We start from the raw sequence: 22,006 nt of genomic DNA, 5'->3' as shown, positions 1-22,006 counted from the left end.
TCCGGTTTCCTCCCACAGTCCAAAGATGTGTGGGTTCAGTGCATTGGCCATGCTAAATTGCCCCTTAGTGCCCTGGGATGCGTAGGTTAGAGGGATTAGCGGGGCAAACGTGTGGGGTTGCAGGGATAGGACCTGGGTGGGATTGTTGTTAGTGCAGACTCGATGGGCCGAATGCCTCCTTCTGCACTGTAGGGTTTCTATGAAAACATTTGAACTCTTGTTGGGAGTTAAAGAGAAGCAGTATTTTGATCCAGTAATAAATTTGGAAGAGTAAGGGGATTTAAAAAATGATCCAAAACTCTCAGAATTGTTGAAGTCACAGCATTAACCTTTTACTACCATGAGGCGCTCTAAATGTGGGTAAACTCCATGATGCAAGCAATTTTTCATGATTTTTTATCCAGTAATTCTATCAGGTACAGCCTATTACAGATACAACAGCGACTCCAATAAGGGAAAACGATACTGTGTAAATTTCACATTATTAAAAAATTCTCCAGCAACTTATTATGAAAAAATCAGGCTCTCCACTTATTAAGTTGTCCTCTGGTCATTAATCTGAGCAAGGAAAGTCAGTGCATGTGTAACAATGGATCTACATTTACTCTCATTGGTGATCAGATTAAACTGACTCATTAGATCTTTCGTTAGCATTCATCTCCTCTCAATTCTGAATAGATTCTTTTGTTGATTAATATCTAGTAAATGGACAGGAAAAGACATTTCTTCCTGCTAATTAATTCTGATAAGCTATGTCTGTTCTGATCACAGAATAAGTAGTTCACATCCTGTGCATATAACTTTGAGAGCTAGGAAAAGCTTTAGAACTGCTGGTTTAGTGAGAAATGAATATTTTACAATTGCACTTTTCAAAGAGCAAGAAAACTGATCAAATACAAGGGGTGAGCTGTGAGGATGTTTGACAGGGCAGAAAAAATTAAGTGGCGACGGAAAAGCAGAAGAAAAGAATGGGCAAAAGTCATGATAAAATATAAAGTTTATTTATTAGTCACAAGTAAGGCTCACATTAACACTGCAATGAGATTACTGTGAAATTCCCCTAGTCGTCAGAGTCCAGCATCTGCTCGGGTCAATGCACCCTAACCAGCACGTCTTTCAGAATGTGGGAGGAAACCGGAGCACCCGGAGGAAATCCAGACAGACACAGGGAGAACGTGCAAACTCCACACGGACAGTGACCCAAGCCAGGAATCGAACCCGGGTCCCTGGCGCTGTGAAGCAGCAGTGCTAACCATAAGATATACACTATTGTTGCTAAAGCAAACAAACAATTTTACAAGGTTCATTAAGATTTTCTCCCTTCTGGTAATATAGCTCAAAATGTTCTTTGGAATGAAGCTGCTACTAATGATGGCCATAGATGCCTCTCAGCACTTATGCATCTATTTCTTTTTAAGATTTTCCTCCCATGGTGGGGGTCACAGCACTTCCTGCAACAGCCACTCAATGACCTTGGCCTCAAAGCAGGGCACCTTTCTCTGACCTACCCCTTCACCAGAAGTCTGAATGATTTAACTCTGCCATTCCCTTTTTTCACTTGATACTGCCAATAGCAAAATGATCAGTGAGGTTATGAACAAAGATAGGTCAGCCTTGGCCAAGTCAGTTTTTGACCTGCACAAGCCACACTATCTTTCACAGGTATTGCAACATGATGTTCGGGGGTAAGTCTGACCATAAGTAGCAAGTGAGATACAAATAATCAAATGAGCAGTAATGTTAAAAGGAATCTAGAGTGAGGAGAAAAGGCCCAAGTTTCCTGCATTTGCATTTAAAATGCTGTTTTTCTGGTTTCTAAAATAAAATTCAGGAGTTGAGTTTGAGAGCTCAGAACTGAGGAACTTACTGCATGTTAGAAATGGTAGAAACTCAATGGGTGGGATTTTATGACCTCACTCGAGTGGGACCAGAAATTCCCGTCCCAAAGTCAATACATTTCCGTTGTCCGCCCCCTCCGAATCCGTGGCTGGCAGGGCGGTAGAATTCTGATGAATATGTATCAACACCTAATGAGTAAGAAATGGGGCCAGATCAGGATGGATGGTCAGTGAGGTGACTATCACAGCTGGTACAGTGGTTAGCATTGCTGCCTCACAGCACCAGGGACCCGGGTTTGATTCTTAGCTTGGATCACTGTCTGTGCAAAGTCTGCACGTTCTCCCCTTTCTGCATGGGTATCTTCCAGGTGCTCCGGTTTCCTCCCACAGTCCAAAACCAGAGCACGTGGAAGATACGCTGCTTTGATGACATGGTTTGTTGAACTTAAAAACTGCAAAATTTCCTGTTGTAAAAATCTGAGTTGATTGTTAGCGTGCAATGTATGGGATAATGAGCAGTTGTGGCCTGTAGTAAGTTCTTTTGTACAAAAGAAACTTGTGTAACTTGCTTTCCTAAAAAATTCTACATTTTATGTTATTAATATTGCTTCTTGGGTGTTTTGCTGCTTTAATTTCCTTATTACCCAATTCAGGGCTTGAGTATTTTGCATTCGGTAAGTTGAGAGAGACATTTACTGCCTTTCCTCACAGGCTAAATCTATGCATGAACACGCGTATACCCATGTTGGTTAGGTGCATTGGCTATGCTAAATTCTCCCTCTGTGTACCCAAACATGAGTGTGGTAACTAGGGGATTATTCACATCACAGTCAGTTTAGAGTGAGCAACACAATCCAGCCACCCAAGTTCCTCATTCCGTGACTAGAGCCATTTTAAGTAGACAACCCTAATTCAACCAATACGCGTGGCAATCTGAAATCACTCAGGCAACTTGCCAAGTGACTGTGAGTAGAGAAAAACAGACATTGATTGGCTGCAGAGGAGAAGATTGCTGAGGTGCCAGGATGAACATCAATTACCCCTGAAGTCTACTTTGATGTCTGTTAAGTGCCCCTGGCCTCCCTGGGGCCTAGTAACAACTTGTGGTGATTAGTTGCAAGGTTGTGGTGAGGGTCTCTGCATTAGCCCCAGTTACATGTTTGAAATGAAGGGTAATGGGGAGATTTGCAACAATACTTACCGTGACATTGATTTTCTGAAGTGGAAAAAGAGAGTTCCTACTTGATTAAATAGAAATATGTCATTGCAATTTTAAGAATCTATTATTTTGCATCATCATTGCTTCCACAAAAACAGGAATTTTTAAAAACTCCAAATGGTAGACACGAAGTCTAGCATTTATTTGAAATAAACTTGTGACTGTTTCCCCTCCCCCTTAAGAATCCGGAAAACACGGTCCGAGACGTCACGGACCCTGGCATCCGCTAGACAGAACCTCCTATCTATCCCTCTAACTAACGAGTCCCCAATAACTATTGCCCTCCCGCTCTCCTCCTTACCTGGTAATTATAGACCGGTTAGTCTGACTTCGGTGGTTGGTAAATTGATGGAAAAGGTCCTTAGGGATGGGATTTACGACCATTTAGAAAGATGCGGATTAATCCGGGATAGTCAGCACGGATTTGTGAAGGGCAAATCGTGCCTCACAAATTTGATAGAATTTTTTGAGGAGGTAACTAGGTGTGTTGATGAAGGTAGGGCGGTTGATGTCATATACATGGATTTTAGTAAGGCGTTTGATAAGGTCCCCCATGGTCGGCTTATGATGAAAGTAAGGAGGTGTGGGATAGAGGGAAAGTTGGCCGATTGGATAGGTAACTGGCTATCTGATCGAAGACAGAGGGTGGTGGTGGATGGAAAATTTTCGGACTGGAGGCAGGTTGCTAGCGGAGTGCCGCAGGGATCGGTGCTTGGTCCTCTGCTCTTTGTGATTTTTATTAATGACTTAGAGGAGGGGGCTGAAGGGTGGATCAGTAAATTTGCTGATGACACCAAGATTGGTGGAGTAGTGGATGAGGTGGAGGGCTGTTGTAGGCTGCAAAGAGACATAGATAGGATGCAAAGCTGGGCTGAAAAATGGCAAATGGAGTTTAACCCTGATAAATGTGAGGTGATTCATTTTGGTAGGACTAATTTAAATGTGGATTACAGGGTCAAAGGTAGGGTTCTGAAGACTGTGGAGGAACGGAGAGATCTTGGGGTCCATATCCACAGATCTCTAAAGGTTGCCACTCAAGTGGATAGAGCTGTGAAGAAGGCCTATAGTGTGTTAGCTTTTATTAACAGGGGGTTGGAGTTTAAGAGCTGTGGGGTTATGCTGCAACTGTACAGGACCTTGGTGAGACCGCATTTGGAATATTGCGTGCAGTTCTGGTCATCCTCACTATAAGAAGGATGTGGAAGCGCTGGAAAGAGTGCAGAGGAGATTTACCAGGATGCTGCCTGGTTTGGAGTGTCGGTCTTATGAGGAAAGGTTGAGGGAGCTGGGGCTGTTCTCTCTGGAGCGGAGGAGATTGAGGGGAGACTTAATAGAGGTTTATAAAATGATGAAGGGGATAGATCGAGTGAACGTTCAAAGTCTATTTCCTCGGGTGGATGGAGCTATTACAAGGGGGCATAACTATAGGGTTCATGGTGGGAGATATAGGAAGGATATCAGAGGTAGGTTCTTCACGCAGAGAGTGGTTGGGGTGTGGAATGGACTGCCTGCAGTGATAGTGGAGTCAGACACTTTAGGAACATTTAAGCGGTTATTGGATAGGCACATGGAGCACACCAGGATGGTAGGGAGTGGGATAGCTTGATCTTGGTTTCAGATGAAGGTCGGCACAACATCGTGGGCCGAAGGGCCTGTTCTGTGCTGTAATGTTCTATGTTCTATGTTCTATGTTCTAACCACTGTGCCACCCATGTTATGTTCGGTGAGTTATGGGGAGCCTAGAATATTATTTATCATACAGCACTGGAAGCCTTTGTACCTGTGTTAGCCTCCTGAAAGAGCTATCCAATTGGTCGCATTCTCCCAGTATTTTCCCATAGCACTGCAAACTCGCCCTGTTCAAGTTTTTTGAAAGTTACTAATGAAGCTGCTTCCATCACCCTTCCAGACAGTGCATTCCAGATCATGACAACATGCTGCATTTAAAAATCCTCCTCATCTCCCCTTTGGTCCTTTTGCCAGTTAGTTCCAGTCTCCTCTGGTTAATCTGGCCGTTAATCTGTTTTTTTAAATTTGCTCTATAACAGCCCTTCATAATTTAAATACCTTTATTAAACATCCCTTAACGGCAGGGTTCTGAGGAATGTGGAGGAACAGAGAGATCTTGGGGTTCATATCCACAGATCTCTGAAGGTTGCCACTCAAGTGGATAGAGCCGTGAAGAAGGCCTATAATGTGTTAGCGTTTATTAACAGGGGGTTTGAGTTTAAGAGCCCCGTGGGGTTATGCTACAACTGTACAGTTGGTGAGACCACATTTGGAATAGTGTGTGCAGTTCTGGTCACCTCACTATAAGAAGGATGTGGAAGCATTGGAAAGAGTGCAAAGGGGATTTACCAGGATGCTGCCTGGTTTGGAGGGTAGGTCTTATGAGGAAAGGTTGAGGGAGCTAGGGCTTTTCTCTTTAGAGCGGAGGAGGATGAGAGGCGACTTAATAGAGGTTTTTAAGATGATGAGGGGGATAGATAGAGTGGACGTTCAGAGACTATTTCCTCGGGTGGATGTAGCTGTTACTAGGGGGCATAACTATAAGGTTCATGGTGGGAGATACAGGAAGGGTGTCCGAGGAAGGTTCTTTACTCAGAGAGTGGTTGGGGTGTGGAATAGACTGCCTGCTGTGATAGTGGAGTCGGACACTTTAGGAACTTTCAAGCGGTTATTGGATAGGCACATGGAGCACACCAGGATGATAGGGAGTGGGATAGCTTGATCTTGATTTCGGACAAAGCTCAGCACAACATCGAGGGCCGAAGGGCCTGTACTGTGCTGTACTGTTCTATGTTTATGTTTTATGTTTAACCTTGGGAACAATCCCATCTTCTCTTGCCTTTCCACATAAATGATGCACTTCATCCATGATGCCATTTTGGTAATCTCCTGTGCGCCTTGACATCTTTCCTCAAGTGTGATGTCCAGAATTGGACATATTAAATTTCATCTGTTGGGTGTCTTGTATCTGCTTACGTCATCCTGAAGTCTATCCTCCTCATTGATGCAATAAGTTTTGTTTCAAGTGCAAACACCAAAATGATCCCTCTATAACAAAAGTCCAGGTCATTTAAAGAGCAGTGATCCTGGGAGACACCACTTATGGTGTTCAAACCTGTTGGACTTGGAACCTGATGTTGTGAGACTTCTTACTGTGTAGACACCACTTAAGTATCCCTTCAGTCTGAGAAACAACTATTCCCCAATAGTCTCCGCTTGTTAACAGATTATTTCATTACCATACAGCCACTCTCCTTTTCGTGAGGGGGATAGATAGGTGGATGGTCAGAGGCTTTTTCCCAGGGTGGAAGGATCGACCACAAGGGAGCACAGGTTTAAGTTGAGGGATGGCAAGTTTAAGGGAGATGTGGGTGGAAAGTTTTTCACAGAGGCTGGTGGGTGCCCAGAACACACTGCCAGTGGAGGTAGTGGAAGCAGGCACATTAGCAACGTTCAAGGTGCATCTTGATAGACACATAAATGGGAGGCAAACAGAGGGATAGAAACTACGTATCGGTGCACACTTGGTGGGTCGAAGGGTTCCTGTGCTGCATTGTTCTTGGTTCCTTTAATCCCATGGACTTCAATGCAAGACAGAAAAGTAGCATCAGAGAATATAAAACTTTGATCAGCAACTTCAAACGAGTTAACTCAAACAGTGACAAATGTTTGAAATTCATCCAAAAAACAGGATAGAAAAACCCCCATTAGCATTGCTTAAAACACATTTGGAAAGTGATTTGGGAAAGTTAGGGTAGACGTGAGCGGAATGACCTTACCCTTATTCCACTATCTATTGAATGTAATTTAGATTCCTTTCCCGTTTTACACCCAGACACTCACAAATTAATAGAAAAACATTGAGAGAAAAGGCTACATTTCTCATTAAACCCATATCCAGCAAATTTGCCAATGTACGAAGTATATAATGTCATCAGAGACTCCTTTCAATTTAATTAGTCTCCTCAGGCATGCAAAGCACCAGCGGTTGATCCCCAAACTACAAATTAAAATTGCTGTTACCCAAGATGGGCAGCACTGTGGTTAGCACTGCTGTCTTTCAGCTCTAGGGATGAGGTTCGATTCCCGGCTGGGGTCACGGATTGTCGTTCTCCCCGTGTCTCCCTCCTGTTTCCTCCCACAGTCCAAAGATGTGCAGGTTAGGTTGACTGGCTATGCTAAATTGCCTCTTACTGTCCCAGGATGCGTAGGTTAGCGGGATTAGTGGGGTAAATATACGGGGATGGGGTCTGGGTGGGATTGTTGTTGGTGCAGATTCGATGGCCTCCTTCTGCACTGTAGGGTTTCTACGATTCTATGAAAGATTACTGTCACCCAAAATTTCAGTGCATCAACTGAACATTACAATTTACATTATTTTAACATTGACCAGCCTGTCTTTTCATGGTTTAATAGGATCAGATGCACAAGGTTCTGGGTGGAGCTCAGGAATAGGGAGAGCGAAATTACAATGTTGGGAGTGTAGTATAGACCTTCCAACAGCCCGCAGGAGACAGAGGAGCAGTTGTGTAGCCAGACACTGAAAAGGTGTGAAAAAGGCAGGATCATTGTGCTGGGTGACTTTAACTTTCCCCCATATTGACTGGGACTCCCTTAGCCAGGGCCTCGGATGGGAAGCAATTTGTTAGATGTGTCCAGGAGGGCTTTTTGATGCAGTATGTTGACAATCCAACCAGGGAGGGGCCATACTAGAACAGAAAATGCCAGAAAATCTCAGTAGGTCTGACATCATCTGTGGGGAGAGAAGAGAGCCAACATTTTAAATCTAGATGACCCTTCGTCAGAGCTTTTTGCTTTTATATATTGGACCATTCTAGACTTGGTGTTGGGAATGAGCCAGGCCAGGTGATCGATGTTTCAGTGGGCCAGCATTTTGGGTTTAGTGACCATAATGCCACAGGATTTCGGGTAGTCACGGATAAGGACAAGAGTGGTACCCGGGTGAGGGTTCTTAATTGGGCGAGGACCAATTACATCCAAATTAGACAGGAACTGGGGAATGTGGATTGGGAGCAGCTATCTGACGGCAAATCCACATCAGCCGTGTGGGAAGCTTTTAAAGGCCAGTTCGTTTACAGGCATGTCCCTGTAAAAATGAAGGAAAGAAATGGCAGGATTCGGGAACCATGGATGACAAGGGAAATTGTAAGCTTAGTCAAAAGAAAAAAGTATATGATAGGTCTAGGCATCTAAAAGCTGACAAAGCTCTGGAGGGGTATAGTGAAAGTAGGAAGGAACTTGAACGTGGAATTAGGAGGGCTAAAAGGGGCGACGAAATGTCTTTAGCAAACAGGGTCAGGGAGAATCCCAGGGCTTTTTATGCATATATTAGGAGCAAGAGAAAGAGTAGGCTTACTCAAGGACAATGGAGGAAGTTGTGTGTGGAGCCACAGGAAGTGGGTGAGATCCTTAATGAGTACTTTGTATCAGTATTCACCAAGGAGAATGTTGAGGTTAGGGATAGGTGCGTGAACGCTCTAGAGAATGCCAATATTTCTAAGGAGAAGTGCTGAGCATCTTAAATTGCATTCAAGTAGACAAGTCCCGCGGACGGCAAAGGAAGAAATCGCTGGGGCCTTAACAGATATCTTCATATCCTCTTTGACCACAGGCGAGGTTCCAGAGGACTGGAGAATAGCTAATGTTTTTTTAGTTTAGTTAGGGCATCATGATTGGCACAGGCTGGAGGGCCAAAGGGCCTGTTCCAGTGCTGTACTTTTCTTTGTTTCTAACTATATTTGTGTGCCTATATCTACTTTGGACTCCATATTGATCTTTAAAAAGGAGTTTGGCACTAGCTTCTTTTGACAAGTTCTAACAAGTGCAGCCTTAGTTTGGGAGCTGGAAGGAGAAAGGAATTCTTGCCAGTACTCGAAAATCTGGTCTTGAGATCTCAGTGTAAAATGATGAGACATCTAGGTAAAAATGAAATTTCAGAGTATCTTGATGAACTAGATCATGCCTTCTCTCCATCACTTTCTCCAAAGATGAGCTGAGCTTGGACAATAGGTTGACAGAACTGGAGTCCCAAAATCACCATATTTTAAAAATCTGAATCCTTCACAATGTGTTAAATATTCCATCAAGTGTTAAAATGCCCATGATAGTTAAAATGTCATGGCCTTCTGAATGACAAACAGAATAAGGTTAAATGTGCTGAAGATTCATCCAGTACTGCATGGTTTTGACACCAGTTGCATTCACCAGAAAGGTTTAAACATAGTTAATAACCTAGCACTAATATTCCATGATTTTTCTTATTTGGCTGAAGCTGTCACCCTTTCTCAAGCAAGGCCATGGCTATCTCATCAATGCAGAAACACACCTTCTACAATAGGTCCCTGACTGGATCATACTTTACAGCACCATTGTTATTACCCATTATGGGGATTCCCCATTGGCACAGGGCATACTGTCTGTGTAGATAAAACAATTAGAGTCCGAATAGTGTCAAATGTAATCCTTGCTCTGTGCTGCATGAGCTAACCTCGGCTGAGGTGGAGAGAAGAGCACAAGAATTAGGTTCAGTACGCCTGGACCGGATTAGCCAAAGTTCCATCTCACAACCATCTTTCAGTAGCCCTTGCTAGGAATGTAGATAAATGCAATTGAGCATAAAACTGAGATCACATACAAATAACGGTCAGGCTCCGAGAGTGCTTGAAATCCATTAAACTGTGCAACATGGTTTCAACAAGGGGGGAGACTAAGAATGTCTTTGGAGGAAAGCTCGAGCAGCTTAGGCCTATACTCATTGGTGTTTAGAAGAACAAGTGATCTTCTTGAAACACACTACTCTGAAGGGGCTTGAAAGGGTAGACGCTAAAAGGATGTTTGTCCTCATGGGGACACAGTTCAGAATAAGGGGTCTCCCATTTGAGATGGCAACAAGGAGGAATTTCTTCTCCGAGGGTCATGGAGTGACCGAGAGAAGAGGGGAGGCTGGGTCATTGAATATATTCAAAAGTCAAGTCAGACAGATTTTTAAATTTACAAGGGAGTCAAGGGTGATATGGAGTCAGGCAGGAACTTGGAGTTGAGGCCAAGATCAGGTTAGCCACAATCTTTTGAATGTGGAGCAAGTTCAAAAGGTCAAACGTCCCACACCCATTCACTGCATGCATCTCAGAATCCCTACAGTGCAGGATGCCGCCATTTAGCCCATCGAGGCTGCACTGACAACAATCCCACCCAGGCCCTATCCTCGTAACCAAGTGTTTACCCTGAAAATCCCCGACACAAAGGGGCAATTTTGCATGGCTAATCAACCTAACCCGGAGGAAACCCACGCAGACACGGGGAGAATGTGCAAACTCCACACAGTGACCCAAGGCCGGAATTGAACCCAGGTCCCTGGCGCTGTGAGGCAGCATTGCTAACCACTGTGCCGGCATGTATATGCAAGAGGGCTCAGTTTAGCTCAGTTAGCCAGACAGCTAGTTAGCGATGCAAAGCAACACCAACAACATGGATTCAATTCCCATTCTGCCTAAGGTGTCATGATCATAGTAACATAGGAATTAGGAGCAGAAGTAGGCAAATTCAGCCCTTCGAGCCTGTTCTGCCATTCAATCAGATCATGGCTGATCTCTCCCCAGTCTCATATCCACCTCCCCACCTATTCCCCATATCCCTTTATCGCTTTTTTTAAAATTAGGAATATACCCATCTCCTTCTTGAAACCATTCGACGATTCAGACTCCACCGTGCTATGGGGCAGTGAGTTCCACAAATTCACCACCCTCTGCGAGAAGTAGTTCCTCCTCATTTCAGTTTTAAATCTACCACCTCTCAGCCTATACCTGTGACCTCTTGTTCTAGATTGCCCCACAAGGGGAAACATACGGTCCACATTTACTTTAACAATTTCTTAAAATTTTATATACTTCGATCAGATCCCCTCTCATCCTTCTCAACTCCAGCGAGTATGAACCCAAACTGTTCATCTCTCACACATCAACCCTTTCATCCCCGGAATCAATCTGGTGAACCTCCTCTGAACTGCTTCCAATGCCCAAATTGGCCGTGCAATCCTTCCTCAACTGAGACCAAAACGGGACACAATACTCCGGATGTGGTCTCACCAACACCCTATACAATTGCAACAACGCTTCTCTACTTTTACACTCCAGTCCCTTTGAAATAAATGCCAACATCCCATTTGCTTTTTTTTATTGCATGCTGCACCTGCATACCAACTTTCTCAGGTTAAATCTCCACCAGTCATGTCTATGGCCATCTGGGACAATGGCGACTTGACGCAAGAACGAACATTTTGTAAAGAAACCAAAGCAGATGATTCATTGTAAAAGCATCATCGTACTGATCAGGTTAATTCTTGATTAATATAGTTTGAGTTATTTTATAGCAAGTGAATCTGGCTCAGTTTTTTTTGCCCCTATTTTTTCCATGCTAATGTTTCCTCTCCCCTCCAGAAAGCATCAATCCCTTGCCAGCATGCACCACCCAAGTATCCTGACCAGGAGCAGGAACCTTGTCAACTTTCTCGTTTCTAATGTGGAGGCACCTGTATCACTGCCCTGTCTGATGTGAGCTGATTTAACACTAGACCAGGGATAACAACCTAAATCGTTATTGGCCTGCGTTTTCACTTCTTTGGTTAGTTGAACAATTGTGGCAATCTAGATTAGTACTTAAGAAAAAAAAGTGAAGAAAGTATTTGGAGAAACCTTACCCTGGAAACCTGAGCACAGCGACACAAGGTGACCACATCCAGAAAGGAGAATATTCTGTAGGAAAAGAAAAAAAACTTGTCTGAACATAGCCAAGGGTAGGAACAGTCATTAATACACCAACAATAAAAAATATGCATGGCACACAGTTAACAGCAATTTATATTCCTAACTTTCTAACAGAATCCTTCTATTGAGGGTGATTGCATGAGAGATTTCCAGTGGTGAAGTATCTGTTCCCACTTACATGAACATAGTCGAAAGAAAGTCATTTCAGGTTGTGGGCTTTCTAGAGATCAGATAATAAGTACTCAGGATCATAGTTGCCAGAGAAAAAGACAGATGTTGCCATCACCAGTAACTGTTTGCACCGCTGGTCTGACTCTGCTGAGAGAGCAGGTCAATCACTGCAGAATGGTCCCTGTACAGTCACGGAGAAATTACAACAAAGAAACTGGCCCTTCTACCAACCAGTCCCAATTACCGTTTATTCCCCACAGAAGCAGCATTCCTAATCCTATTTGCTGGCTGTCCCAACATTCTTTATTCCCCTTTCCTTTTACCACCAGATCAAATCACCCTGCAATCTCCTTTTGTTCTAAATCAGAATATTGTAAAAGCATATACACGCAGTATCTAAAAATACACACAAGTGTAACTCCTACTTTGAAGATGGGGTAAATTTCAGATTATCTATTGGAACTATTTTCACCTCACAAACACATCCTCCTCTTTTTACAGCATATCAGACAGACTGTGGAGAATTACACAATCATGTACTGCACTGAGCATTTAGAGACTATGAGCCACATACATGTTAGAAAAACAAAAGCTAAATTCCACATCGGATTGATAGGCCAATCCCCAGCCAATGCACAGGCCATAGGGCTCCCCATTTTGGAGGGTCATTGATGTTGCGTTTCCATAGAATCCCTACAGTGCAGGAGGCGGCCATTCGGCCCATCAATCCTGCACCGACAACAATCCCACCCAGGCCCTATCCCCGTAAACACGCATATTTACCCTGGCTAATCGCCCTAACATTAAGGGCCAATCCACCTAACCTGTGGGAGGAAAGCAGAGCACCCGAGGGAAACACGGAGAAAATGCAAACTCCACACAGACAGACAGACAGACAGTCACCCAAGGCCAAAATTGAACCCGGATCCCTGACAGAGGCAACAGTGCTAACCATGGTGCTACCCTTGAATGTCAAGTTTAGGATGTAGCTGAGAGGGGGAGAAATGTACACCTGCCATAGGCTAGCCCCCAAGAAAAGAAAAGGGTGCCAGTTGATGGATAGTGAATAGAAAAGACTTGTCTTTCTGGTCCTGCAAATGGCACTGCAATGTCAATCATCATAATGTTAGATTAATGATTTGTATTTCCTTTTTATACATTAAACAAGCAAGGGGGATTATTCAGAAGTAAAATAAATCAATGCACTCTAATTCTAGCCCAGAAGAATCACTCTCAAATATCATTGCTGCTATTGTCAAGTTTGTTTGACCTTACCTCTACAAAAGGTTGGAGGCCCCTTTTAAACAGCACAATTAAAAGGCTTCTATTTCAAGCAGAATCTGCACGCAGTTTAACTGGCTACTCACTGACAGTCAACATCAGACAAAATGACAAGGCTAGCAATAAAACTTAGCTCTCAAACTAATATTGTATTTACTTCACCAGCCAACAGTTCAACATGCTCTAGGTTCTGACAAACAGTCATCGGTCTGAAACACACTCTCAACAACAGCTTGCACTTAAAGAGCACCATTAAATAGGAAACATTGTCAAGACCCTCCACAGGAATTAGATAAAATTAATAAGGCCAAGTCTCCTCTGTTTTAACAGAAGTGTGTGCAAGAGCGTGCGAACTTAAGAGATAGAATGCCAGAGCTTTGGGCCTAGATGGCTGAGGGCGCAGCTGCCAATGGTGGGGTGAAGTATGCAAGGAATGCACAAGAGACCAGAATTGGAGGAAGAGTTTTCGGAGTTTTACAGCAAGACTATAGGGGATTACACAGATAGGAAGTGGAACGGTAAGGAGGGATTTAATCAAAAGGATGAGAATTTAAAGTTTGATTCTTTGGTGCAGAGGTCATCAAACATGGGGGAAAATGTGTGAATGGGACTTGGTGGATGCTGGGATACAGACCACAGGGCTTTGGATGAACTCATCCAAAATGGCCTCCTTCTGCATTGTGGGATTCTATGGTTCCACATTGTTTTGTTGCTGTTGTCGTATTAACAAATTATAAAATCATTAAGAATGCGGATTTCAACCTATTCTGCCTCCCTCTGCCCCAAAGTTATCCATGGAAAACATCAAAGCAGCTTGCAAAGACAAAAAACTTGGACAATTCCAATGAGCATTGCAGCAACAATTATTCCACGAACACGTAAGCACTAACATAGGCAGGTGCTGTATAACCATGGTCAACCTCAGCAGATCATCTGGACTGACAATCAATGTTTTGTTTACAAAGGGAGATTCCTGAGAAACAAGGCTTTATGTTTGTGCCCTGGGAGGGAAACCTTTACTCAAGCAACGCTGCCAGACTTGTTTAGGTCACTGTTCACAGAGTACTGTACAAAGCCACAATGTTTTTTTTAAAAAATGGAACCAGTAGGTGGTAAAAAGGTTAAACGACAAACAGTTCACTACTTAAAAATAAAGGATCACGCAGTTCAGACAGCAATGAGGAAAAATCTTTTCTCAGAGGGTAGTTTCTTTGGAACACTTCAAGAGGCAGTGAAAGCAGAGCCTTTGAATATTCTTGAGGCAGATTCTTGAGTAACAAGGGTTGAAAGTTTATTGGCGGTGTGCGGGGCAGGGTAGGACGGAATGTGGGGTTACGGTTACAATCAGATCAGCCATGAACTTATCAAATGATGGAGCAGACTCAAGGGCCGAGTGACTTACTCCTGCTTCTAATTTGTATTTTTCTATGTTAGCTCCGAATGATTTTTTCAGAGTGTCATTACCGGCAGATGCGGAATATAACCAAGTATTTATAATCTGTGTCTGTCGGTCCCACAATGCAAACAAACATAATACTGAACAGAAAGACTCCCAATATGTGCCCTCATACACAGGGAAGGTAAATTAAGTACCTTCACCAACCTGATTACTCCAAGCCTGAAAATAGTTTGTGCAAATGTCTAATAAAGCGAATTAAAGATAATAAAACATGTCCTTATCAACAATAATGAAATTGAAAGAAGAATGAAGTTACCTAAACTTCAAAACAATTTCAAAACTCAGCTTGTACAAATGGAAATAAAATGCGTTTTGAAATTGTTTTGAAGTTTAGGTAACTTCATTCTTCTTTCAATTTCAATTATTGTTGATAAGGACATGTTTTATTATCTTTATTAGACATGGTGTGCACGACTTTAAGCAGCACACACCTGTAAACCCACAGGTAAATTCAAGATGATTATTAAATGCACATAGGATTCCTCAACCATTGTGCAGAAAACAACCCACCATGGTTTAAAAACAAACAAATCTCATGTTTCAGATAAACAAAAACTACTTGGCGCATTACTGCTCAAGGCATCATCCAAATGAACCCTATACCATCTGTGATCTGGTTACTCAGCCATTGTTTAAATAATCCACTGCAGCTCATTTCTGCACTCCTTTCCGAAAAGAGTGCATCATCCAAATGGTCCTCCTTCAACATATACCAAGACAGCAAGTGTCAGGAAGCTATTTGTACATAGGAAGCTCACACCCAAGCCAAATCACTTGATTTCTGCATACATATACTTTTCACACAAATCACTGGATAGTGATCAAGTGCAGGAACCACCCACCGCTCTCCACCCACCCCAGCTCGAGGGAAATTGAAGCAGCCTTGAAAAACCCCAAGTCGAGATCACTTAACTCAGCATGGACACTGGAGAACCTTTCCGATCTGCATAACTTCCCATCTATCCCATCACTACATTTAATCAATCATGGAGGAAGTAGTATCTTTATATTCTCATTGGCTGCAGGGGAGGTCACACAGTAAGAGTTTTAACAACACCAGGTTAAAGTCCAACAGGTTTATTTGGTAGCAAATGCCATTAGCTTTCGGAGCACTGCTCCTTCGTCAGATGGAGTGGATATCCACTCCATCTGACGAAGGAGCAGCGCTCCAAAAGCTAATGGCATTTGCTACCGAATAAACCTGTTGGACTTTAACCTGTTGTTAAAACTCTTAGTGTTTACCCCAGTCCAACGCCGGCATCTCCACATCAAAACAGGGGAGGTCCCAGAGGATTGGAGAGTAGCCAATGTTGTTCCTTTGTTTAAGAAGGGTAGCAAGAATAATCCAGGTAATTACAGGCCAGTGAGCTTTACATCAGTGGTCGGGAAATTATTGGGGAGGATTCTTCGAGACAGGATTTATTCCCACTTGGAAATAAGTAGACATATTAGTGAGAGGCAACATAGTTTTGTGAAGGGGTGGTTGTGTCTCACAAACTTGATCGAGTTTTTCGAGGAAGTGATGATGATGATTGATGAGGGTAGGGCAGTGGATGTTGTCTGCATGGACTTGAGTAAGGCCTTTAACAAGGTCCCTCATGGCAGACTGGTGCTGAAGGTGAAGTCGCATGGGATTAGAGGTGAGCTGATAAGGTGGATACAAAACTGACTCAGTCAAAGAAGACAGAGGGTAGCAGTGGAAGGATGCGTTTCTGAACGGAGGGCTGTGACAAGTGGTGTTCCTCAGGAATCAGTGCTGGGATCTTTGCTGTTTGTAATTATATATATATATTTTAAAAATGATTTGGAGGAAAATGCAACTGGATTAATTAGTAAGTTTGCGGACGACACAAAGGTTGGTGGATTTGCACATAGCGATGAGGACCATCAGAGGATACAGCAGGATATAGATCAGTTGGCGACTTGGGCGGAAAGATAGCAGATGGAGTTTAATCCGGACAAATGTAAGGTAATGCATTTTGGAATGTCTAATACAGATAGGAAATATACCGTAAATGACAGAACCCTTAAGAGTATTGATAGGTAAAGGGATCTGGGTGTACAGGTACAGAGGTCACTGAAAGTGGCAATGCAGGTGGAGAAGGTAGTCAAGAAGGCATACGGTATGATTGCCTTCATCGGCCGGGGTATTGAGTTTAAAAATTAGCAAGTCATGTTGACGCTTTATAGAACCTTAGTTAGGCCGCACTGGGAATATAGTGTTCAATTCTGGTCGCCACACTACCAGAAGGATGTGGAGGCTTTGGAGAGGGTACAGAAAAGATTTACCAGGATGCTGCCTGGAATGGAGGGCATTAGCTATGAGGAGAGGTTGGAGAAACTTGGTTTGTTCTCACTGGAGCGACGGAGGTTGAGGGGCGACCTGATAGAAGTCTACAAGATTATGAGAGGTATGGACAGAGTGGATAGTCAGAAGCTTTTTCCCAGGGTGGAAGAGTCAATTACTAGGGGGCATAGGTTTAAGGTGCGAGGGGCAAGGTTTAAAAGAGATGCACGAGGCAGATTTTTTTTTTTTACACAGAGTGGTGGGTGCCTGGAACTCGTTGCCGGGGGAGGTAGCAGTAGCGGAAGCGGTAGTGACTTTTAAGGGGCGTCTTGACAAATACATGAATGAGATGGGAATAGAGGGATATGGTCCCCGGAAGGGTTGGGGGTTTTAGTTAAGTCGGGCAGCATGATCGGTGCAGGCTTGGAGGGCCGAAGGGCCTGTTCCTGTGCTGTAATTTTCTTTGTTCTTAGTGAAGTACTGCCTCATTTTGTAGGAATAGAATCACTTTAAAACTCAGGTTGCTGGTATTGCCACTATATTTGGGTATGACTTGCATAAAGTTGATTACAAATTGATTTAGAAGTTTTAAGTCGTAAAGCCTGCCTTTTCTGATCACTGCAATTGCTGCTGTTAAACAACTAATTAGATTTTATCATTCCAACTAATTCCAGCACAAGCCAAATTATACTGACAAATTGGATTTCACACCATATAGTCTACAAATCGTTAAAAGGATAGTGATCGAAGGATAAACGCAACTCATCACATCAAACTCTTTGGTGAATTGAGCTCGGAGCATGATCCTATATATAAACACCACCCAAACTGAAACTTCAGTCCAGGATGGAGAGGAGCATGCAAAGAACAAGGGCCTCTCAGATAAGATATTCAAACATAGCCAAGTGATTTTCACCTGAACAAGTAGACATGTTGCTATACGAATAGGAAATTTTCCATGCACCAGGTGATGTCCTTACCACCACAAGAAACAAATTCTTCATCTCACTGCTGTCTGTCGAACCTTAATTTGTTCCTATAATAATCTTTGCTAGTTCACGGCCAATTGATGAATAAGGCTTCCTTTAATATGAAAACTGATCGCTAGACGTGGAGCGGATGCTTCAGCTAGTGGGGCATTCTAGGACGAGAGGTCATAGTCTTAGGAAAAGGGGTAGCAAATTTAAAAACAGAGTTGAGGAGAAGCACAGATCAGCTAAATAGTCAATATCGTTTCCCAAAAGTAGGAGTGTCTAAAACTAGAGGACATAGGTTTAAGGTGAGAGGGGAGCGATACAAAAGGGTCCAGAGGGGCAATTTTTTCACACAGAGGGTGGTGAGTGTCTGGAACAAGCTGCCAGAGGTAATAGTAAAGGCGGGTACAATGTTGTCTTTTAAAAAGCATTTAGATAGTTACATGGGTAAGATGGATATAGAGAAATATGGGCCAAATGCGGGCAATTGGGATTAGCTTAGGGGTTTTTAAAAAAAGAGCGGCATGGACAAGTTGGGCCGAAGGGCCTGTTTCCGTGCTGTGAACATCTATGACTCTATGATAAACTACTTCTCCCAAAGGGTTGTGAATCTGTGGAATTCGCTCCCCCAAAGTGCGGTGGATGCTGGGTCAGCGGGTAAATTTGAGGAGGAGCTAGACAGATTTTTAATTGGTAATGGGTTGAAAGGTTATGGGGAGAAGGCAGGAAAATGGGGATGAGGAACATATCAGCCATGATCGAATGGCGGAGTGGACTCGATGGGCCGAATGGCCTAATTCTGTTCCTATATCTTATGATAGTGCAGAGACACAATTAAGTAGTGCGATCTATCGGATAATCTAGTGACAAGAGCCTGAAATTACCTTATAATAGCTGGCAGTGAAAAACTGAGTAATGCTGACAAAGCAATGTAAGATCAATGTTGACCAAAACTATGACAAAAGTCATGACAAGAAGCCAGACGTGCAGACAGGAAGTGCATATTCTAAAAAAATTTCATATACAGATATGTATCTCAACATCTACATACGACAGCTTTCCTGAGGAACACATGCTTGCTCCATTTTGATGATTTTTTCTTCCAAGTAGCACCAATATCTAACACAGCAGCCAAGGCATCAAGTCATCTGGCTAGTTCTACCGGGGCCACATTGGATTCCCAGTTTGTTACTGAACAGATTTTCCTGCAATTAGATCACCAAGACCATCACTAATCACAAATTATGGAAACCATAGTTGGCCCTGAGATAGTGCGGCATCCATTGTAAAGGTTACATTTGTATTCAGTTTAAATTCATTGCCATAGATTCCGAATATTTGAGCTGGTTAAGCAGTTGTGCCAAGCAGAGCTGTCTGAGTCAATAAGAAGTCTCACAACACCAGGTTAAAGTCCAACAGGTTTATTTGGTAGCAAATACCATTGTTGGTAGCAAATACCATGATATTTGCTACCAACAATGGTATTTGCTACCAAATAAACCTGTTGGACTTTAACCTGGTGTTGTGAGACTTCTTACTGTGCTTACCCCAGTCCAATGCCGGCATCTCCACATCAGAGTCAATAGCCAGTTTGTTGGCCTCAACAGCTTTGGGTTGATACCGCTTGATCTGCAGTGGACCTCTTATATTGCCACTTTTCATTTGATATTTGCTCACCCAGATGATGCATTTGGCAACTGGCTGTCTTGAGGTGAAACTGCTATTTTTAACTTTTACTGTTCCAATATCATAATGAGGATATTGGCAGGACAAGACTCAGTGAAACAAATGCAATTTTTTTGACAAAGAAAGTTCTAAACGCACAGGAGCTCTTTAAGAGTAATCTGCATAAACTGCATTGTGGTATAAAAGCTGTACTCATCCAGAAAGGTGTGGGTTTATATTTACAACACTGGAGAAATTTACAGTAAACTTGCATTGGCTATACTCAAATAATTGGCAAACGAGGCATGGAAGTGGCCCATCCAGATAAGCGGATAGATATGACTAATCTATTGCTATGAACAAAAGAACACATTTTCCTCCTCTCCTCAATGCTCTCCAGGTCAATACCCAGTTTGTTGGCTTCAATCTCTTTGGGTTGGGAAGCAGGGTGATCCGCTTTCAGAGCACTGTCATCGTAAGTAATTTATACCTTCAGAAACAGGTAGTCGTCCGGTGAGTAGGTCTCAGTCAACAGTGGTTGGTAAACGTCACCAAACTGGCAGCGGGTCAGCAAAATTATAATTTCCCCAATGGCCAGCTGAGATGTGCCTTTTTAGTTCAGTACATCAGAAAAAGAACTTGCCAGTCACTATCTTATGTTGCAAAGTGTTTTATAGTCAAAAAAAAGGTATTTGAATAGTCGCTGTGGGGAACATGGGGAAAACATAACAGCCTATTTGCACGGAATACGCTCCCACAAAAGGCAATTGACCAGATAATCTGTTTTAATAGTACCGATTGAGGGATAAATACTGGCCACGACATCCAGGAGTTCCCCTGCTCAGTCTTCAAGTAGTGCAATGGCATTGCTTACAACCAGTGAAGAAGGCAGATGATACATCCAAAAGATACCCGAGATGCTGCTTTCCGATGTGATGCAATGACAATCCCATGTGTACAGAACAACCGGAATCATGTCAGTGAAAAAAGGCCTTTAACTTTGGAGCTGCCTTAGGCAGAGACCGGAAGCAGTCAACAAATCGGACAGGACAGCAGCACAGGTAATTTTGGAAATACTCTGAGACATGGATACAAAAGCAGAGTAAGAAGTCTAACAACACCAGGTTAAAGTCCAACAGGTTTATTTGGTAGCAAAAGCAAAAAAGAGTGGCTTTTGCTACCAAATAAACCTGTTGGACTTTAACCTGGTGTTATTAGACTTCTTACTGTGTTTACCCCAGTCCAACGCCGGCATCTCCACATCATTACAAAAGCAGAACCATCTTACCACCAGTGCAGGAGTCCAGCCCAAATAACTAACCCGTGATAAACAGTTCCTTCAGGCATACAAAGGAAAACCTAACTACTTGAAGAATAGAAAGAACAAATCTACACTGGACTACTCTTCTGTAGCTCATTGAGTGCTAGTGCACTCAATCGATTGTTAGCAAAATAACAAAAGGCCAAGACATTTATAAAGATTTACTATCATATTTTGCCTGATGTCATCACATTTATCAATGTTTTATTATAGCAAAGAAAAACCCATGAAGCTATCTCAGAGAATCAAGCTGATACAAAGAATGATCTCACTAATCTAGTTCTGATATGTCCATATCTGCACACAATGCAAGTCTAACAAAACAGCAGCTCTCCCACACTACTAACTCCCCCCACCGCCCCCGCTTCCAACCTTCCTCCCTGTAATTTGAATGATTTTTCTCACTTCATGTTTCCACAATTCTACCATCGAGGGAAAAACCAGAAAGCCTGTTCCCAGGCTTTTGCTAATGTCTCACCACAAGGCCAGATCTGAAAGGTTGACAATTCTGATTATTTTGCTCCCCAGTAGGGAAATGCTTCCCCACTCCACAAATGACCTAAAGGAATTGAAAATACATCATACTTTTAATGAGACCCACCTCCTCTGAGGGAGTGTGCTCATGCAATAAAGTCCCTGCACCATTGAAGACTACATTTTTGATTAGACTTAACATCAATCCTTCGAAGGGAAACAGGGAGCTCTCCTGTATAAGAAGTGCCACGACGTTTTTAAGCAGTGATATGACATGAATGGATGTCTTTCCTTTTATTCTGTTGGATCAATCACAAGAACATGGAACGTCTACAGCACAGAAGGAGGTCATTTGACTCCTGGGAGTCTGTGCCAGCTCTCCAAGAGCGATTTAGCTAATTTCACTTCTGTGCCCTTTCCCTGTAGTTCTGATAACATATGCCTTTCAAGTGCTTGTCCCATTGCCATTAAGGCAGCCACAATTGAATCTGCTGCTATTCCCCTTTTAGGCAGTGCCTCGAGACT

At 43.0% G+C, this 22,006-nt stretch overlaps 1 protein-coding gene across 1 annotated transcript in view; it reads right to left on the bottom strand.

The window, feature by feature from the left end:
- LOC144500743 (F-box/LRR-repeat protein 20-like) overlaps window positions 1-22,006 on the bottom strand; it is a 147,333-nt gene that overhangs the window by 54,341 nt on the left and 70,986 nt on the right. The window contains 1 exon segment of the mRNA XM_078224137.1: window positions 11,783-11,837. Coding sequence (XP_078080263.1) covers window positions 11,783-11,837 — 55 coding nt within the window.

Source organism: Mustelus asterias, chromosome 11 (genome assembly GCF_964213995.1).
Source record: "Mustelus asterias chromosome 11, sMusAst1.hap1.1, whole genome shotgun sequence".
Lineage (NCBI taxonomy): Eukaryota > Metazoa > Chordata > Chondrichthyes > Carcharhiniformes > Triakidae > Mustelus > Mustelus asterias.
The sequence above is the reverse complement of the archived record's forward strand: the minus strand, read 5'-3'. Positions and strand labels throughout refer to the sequence as shown.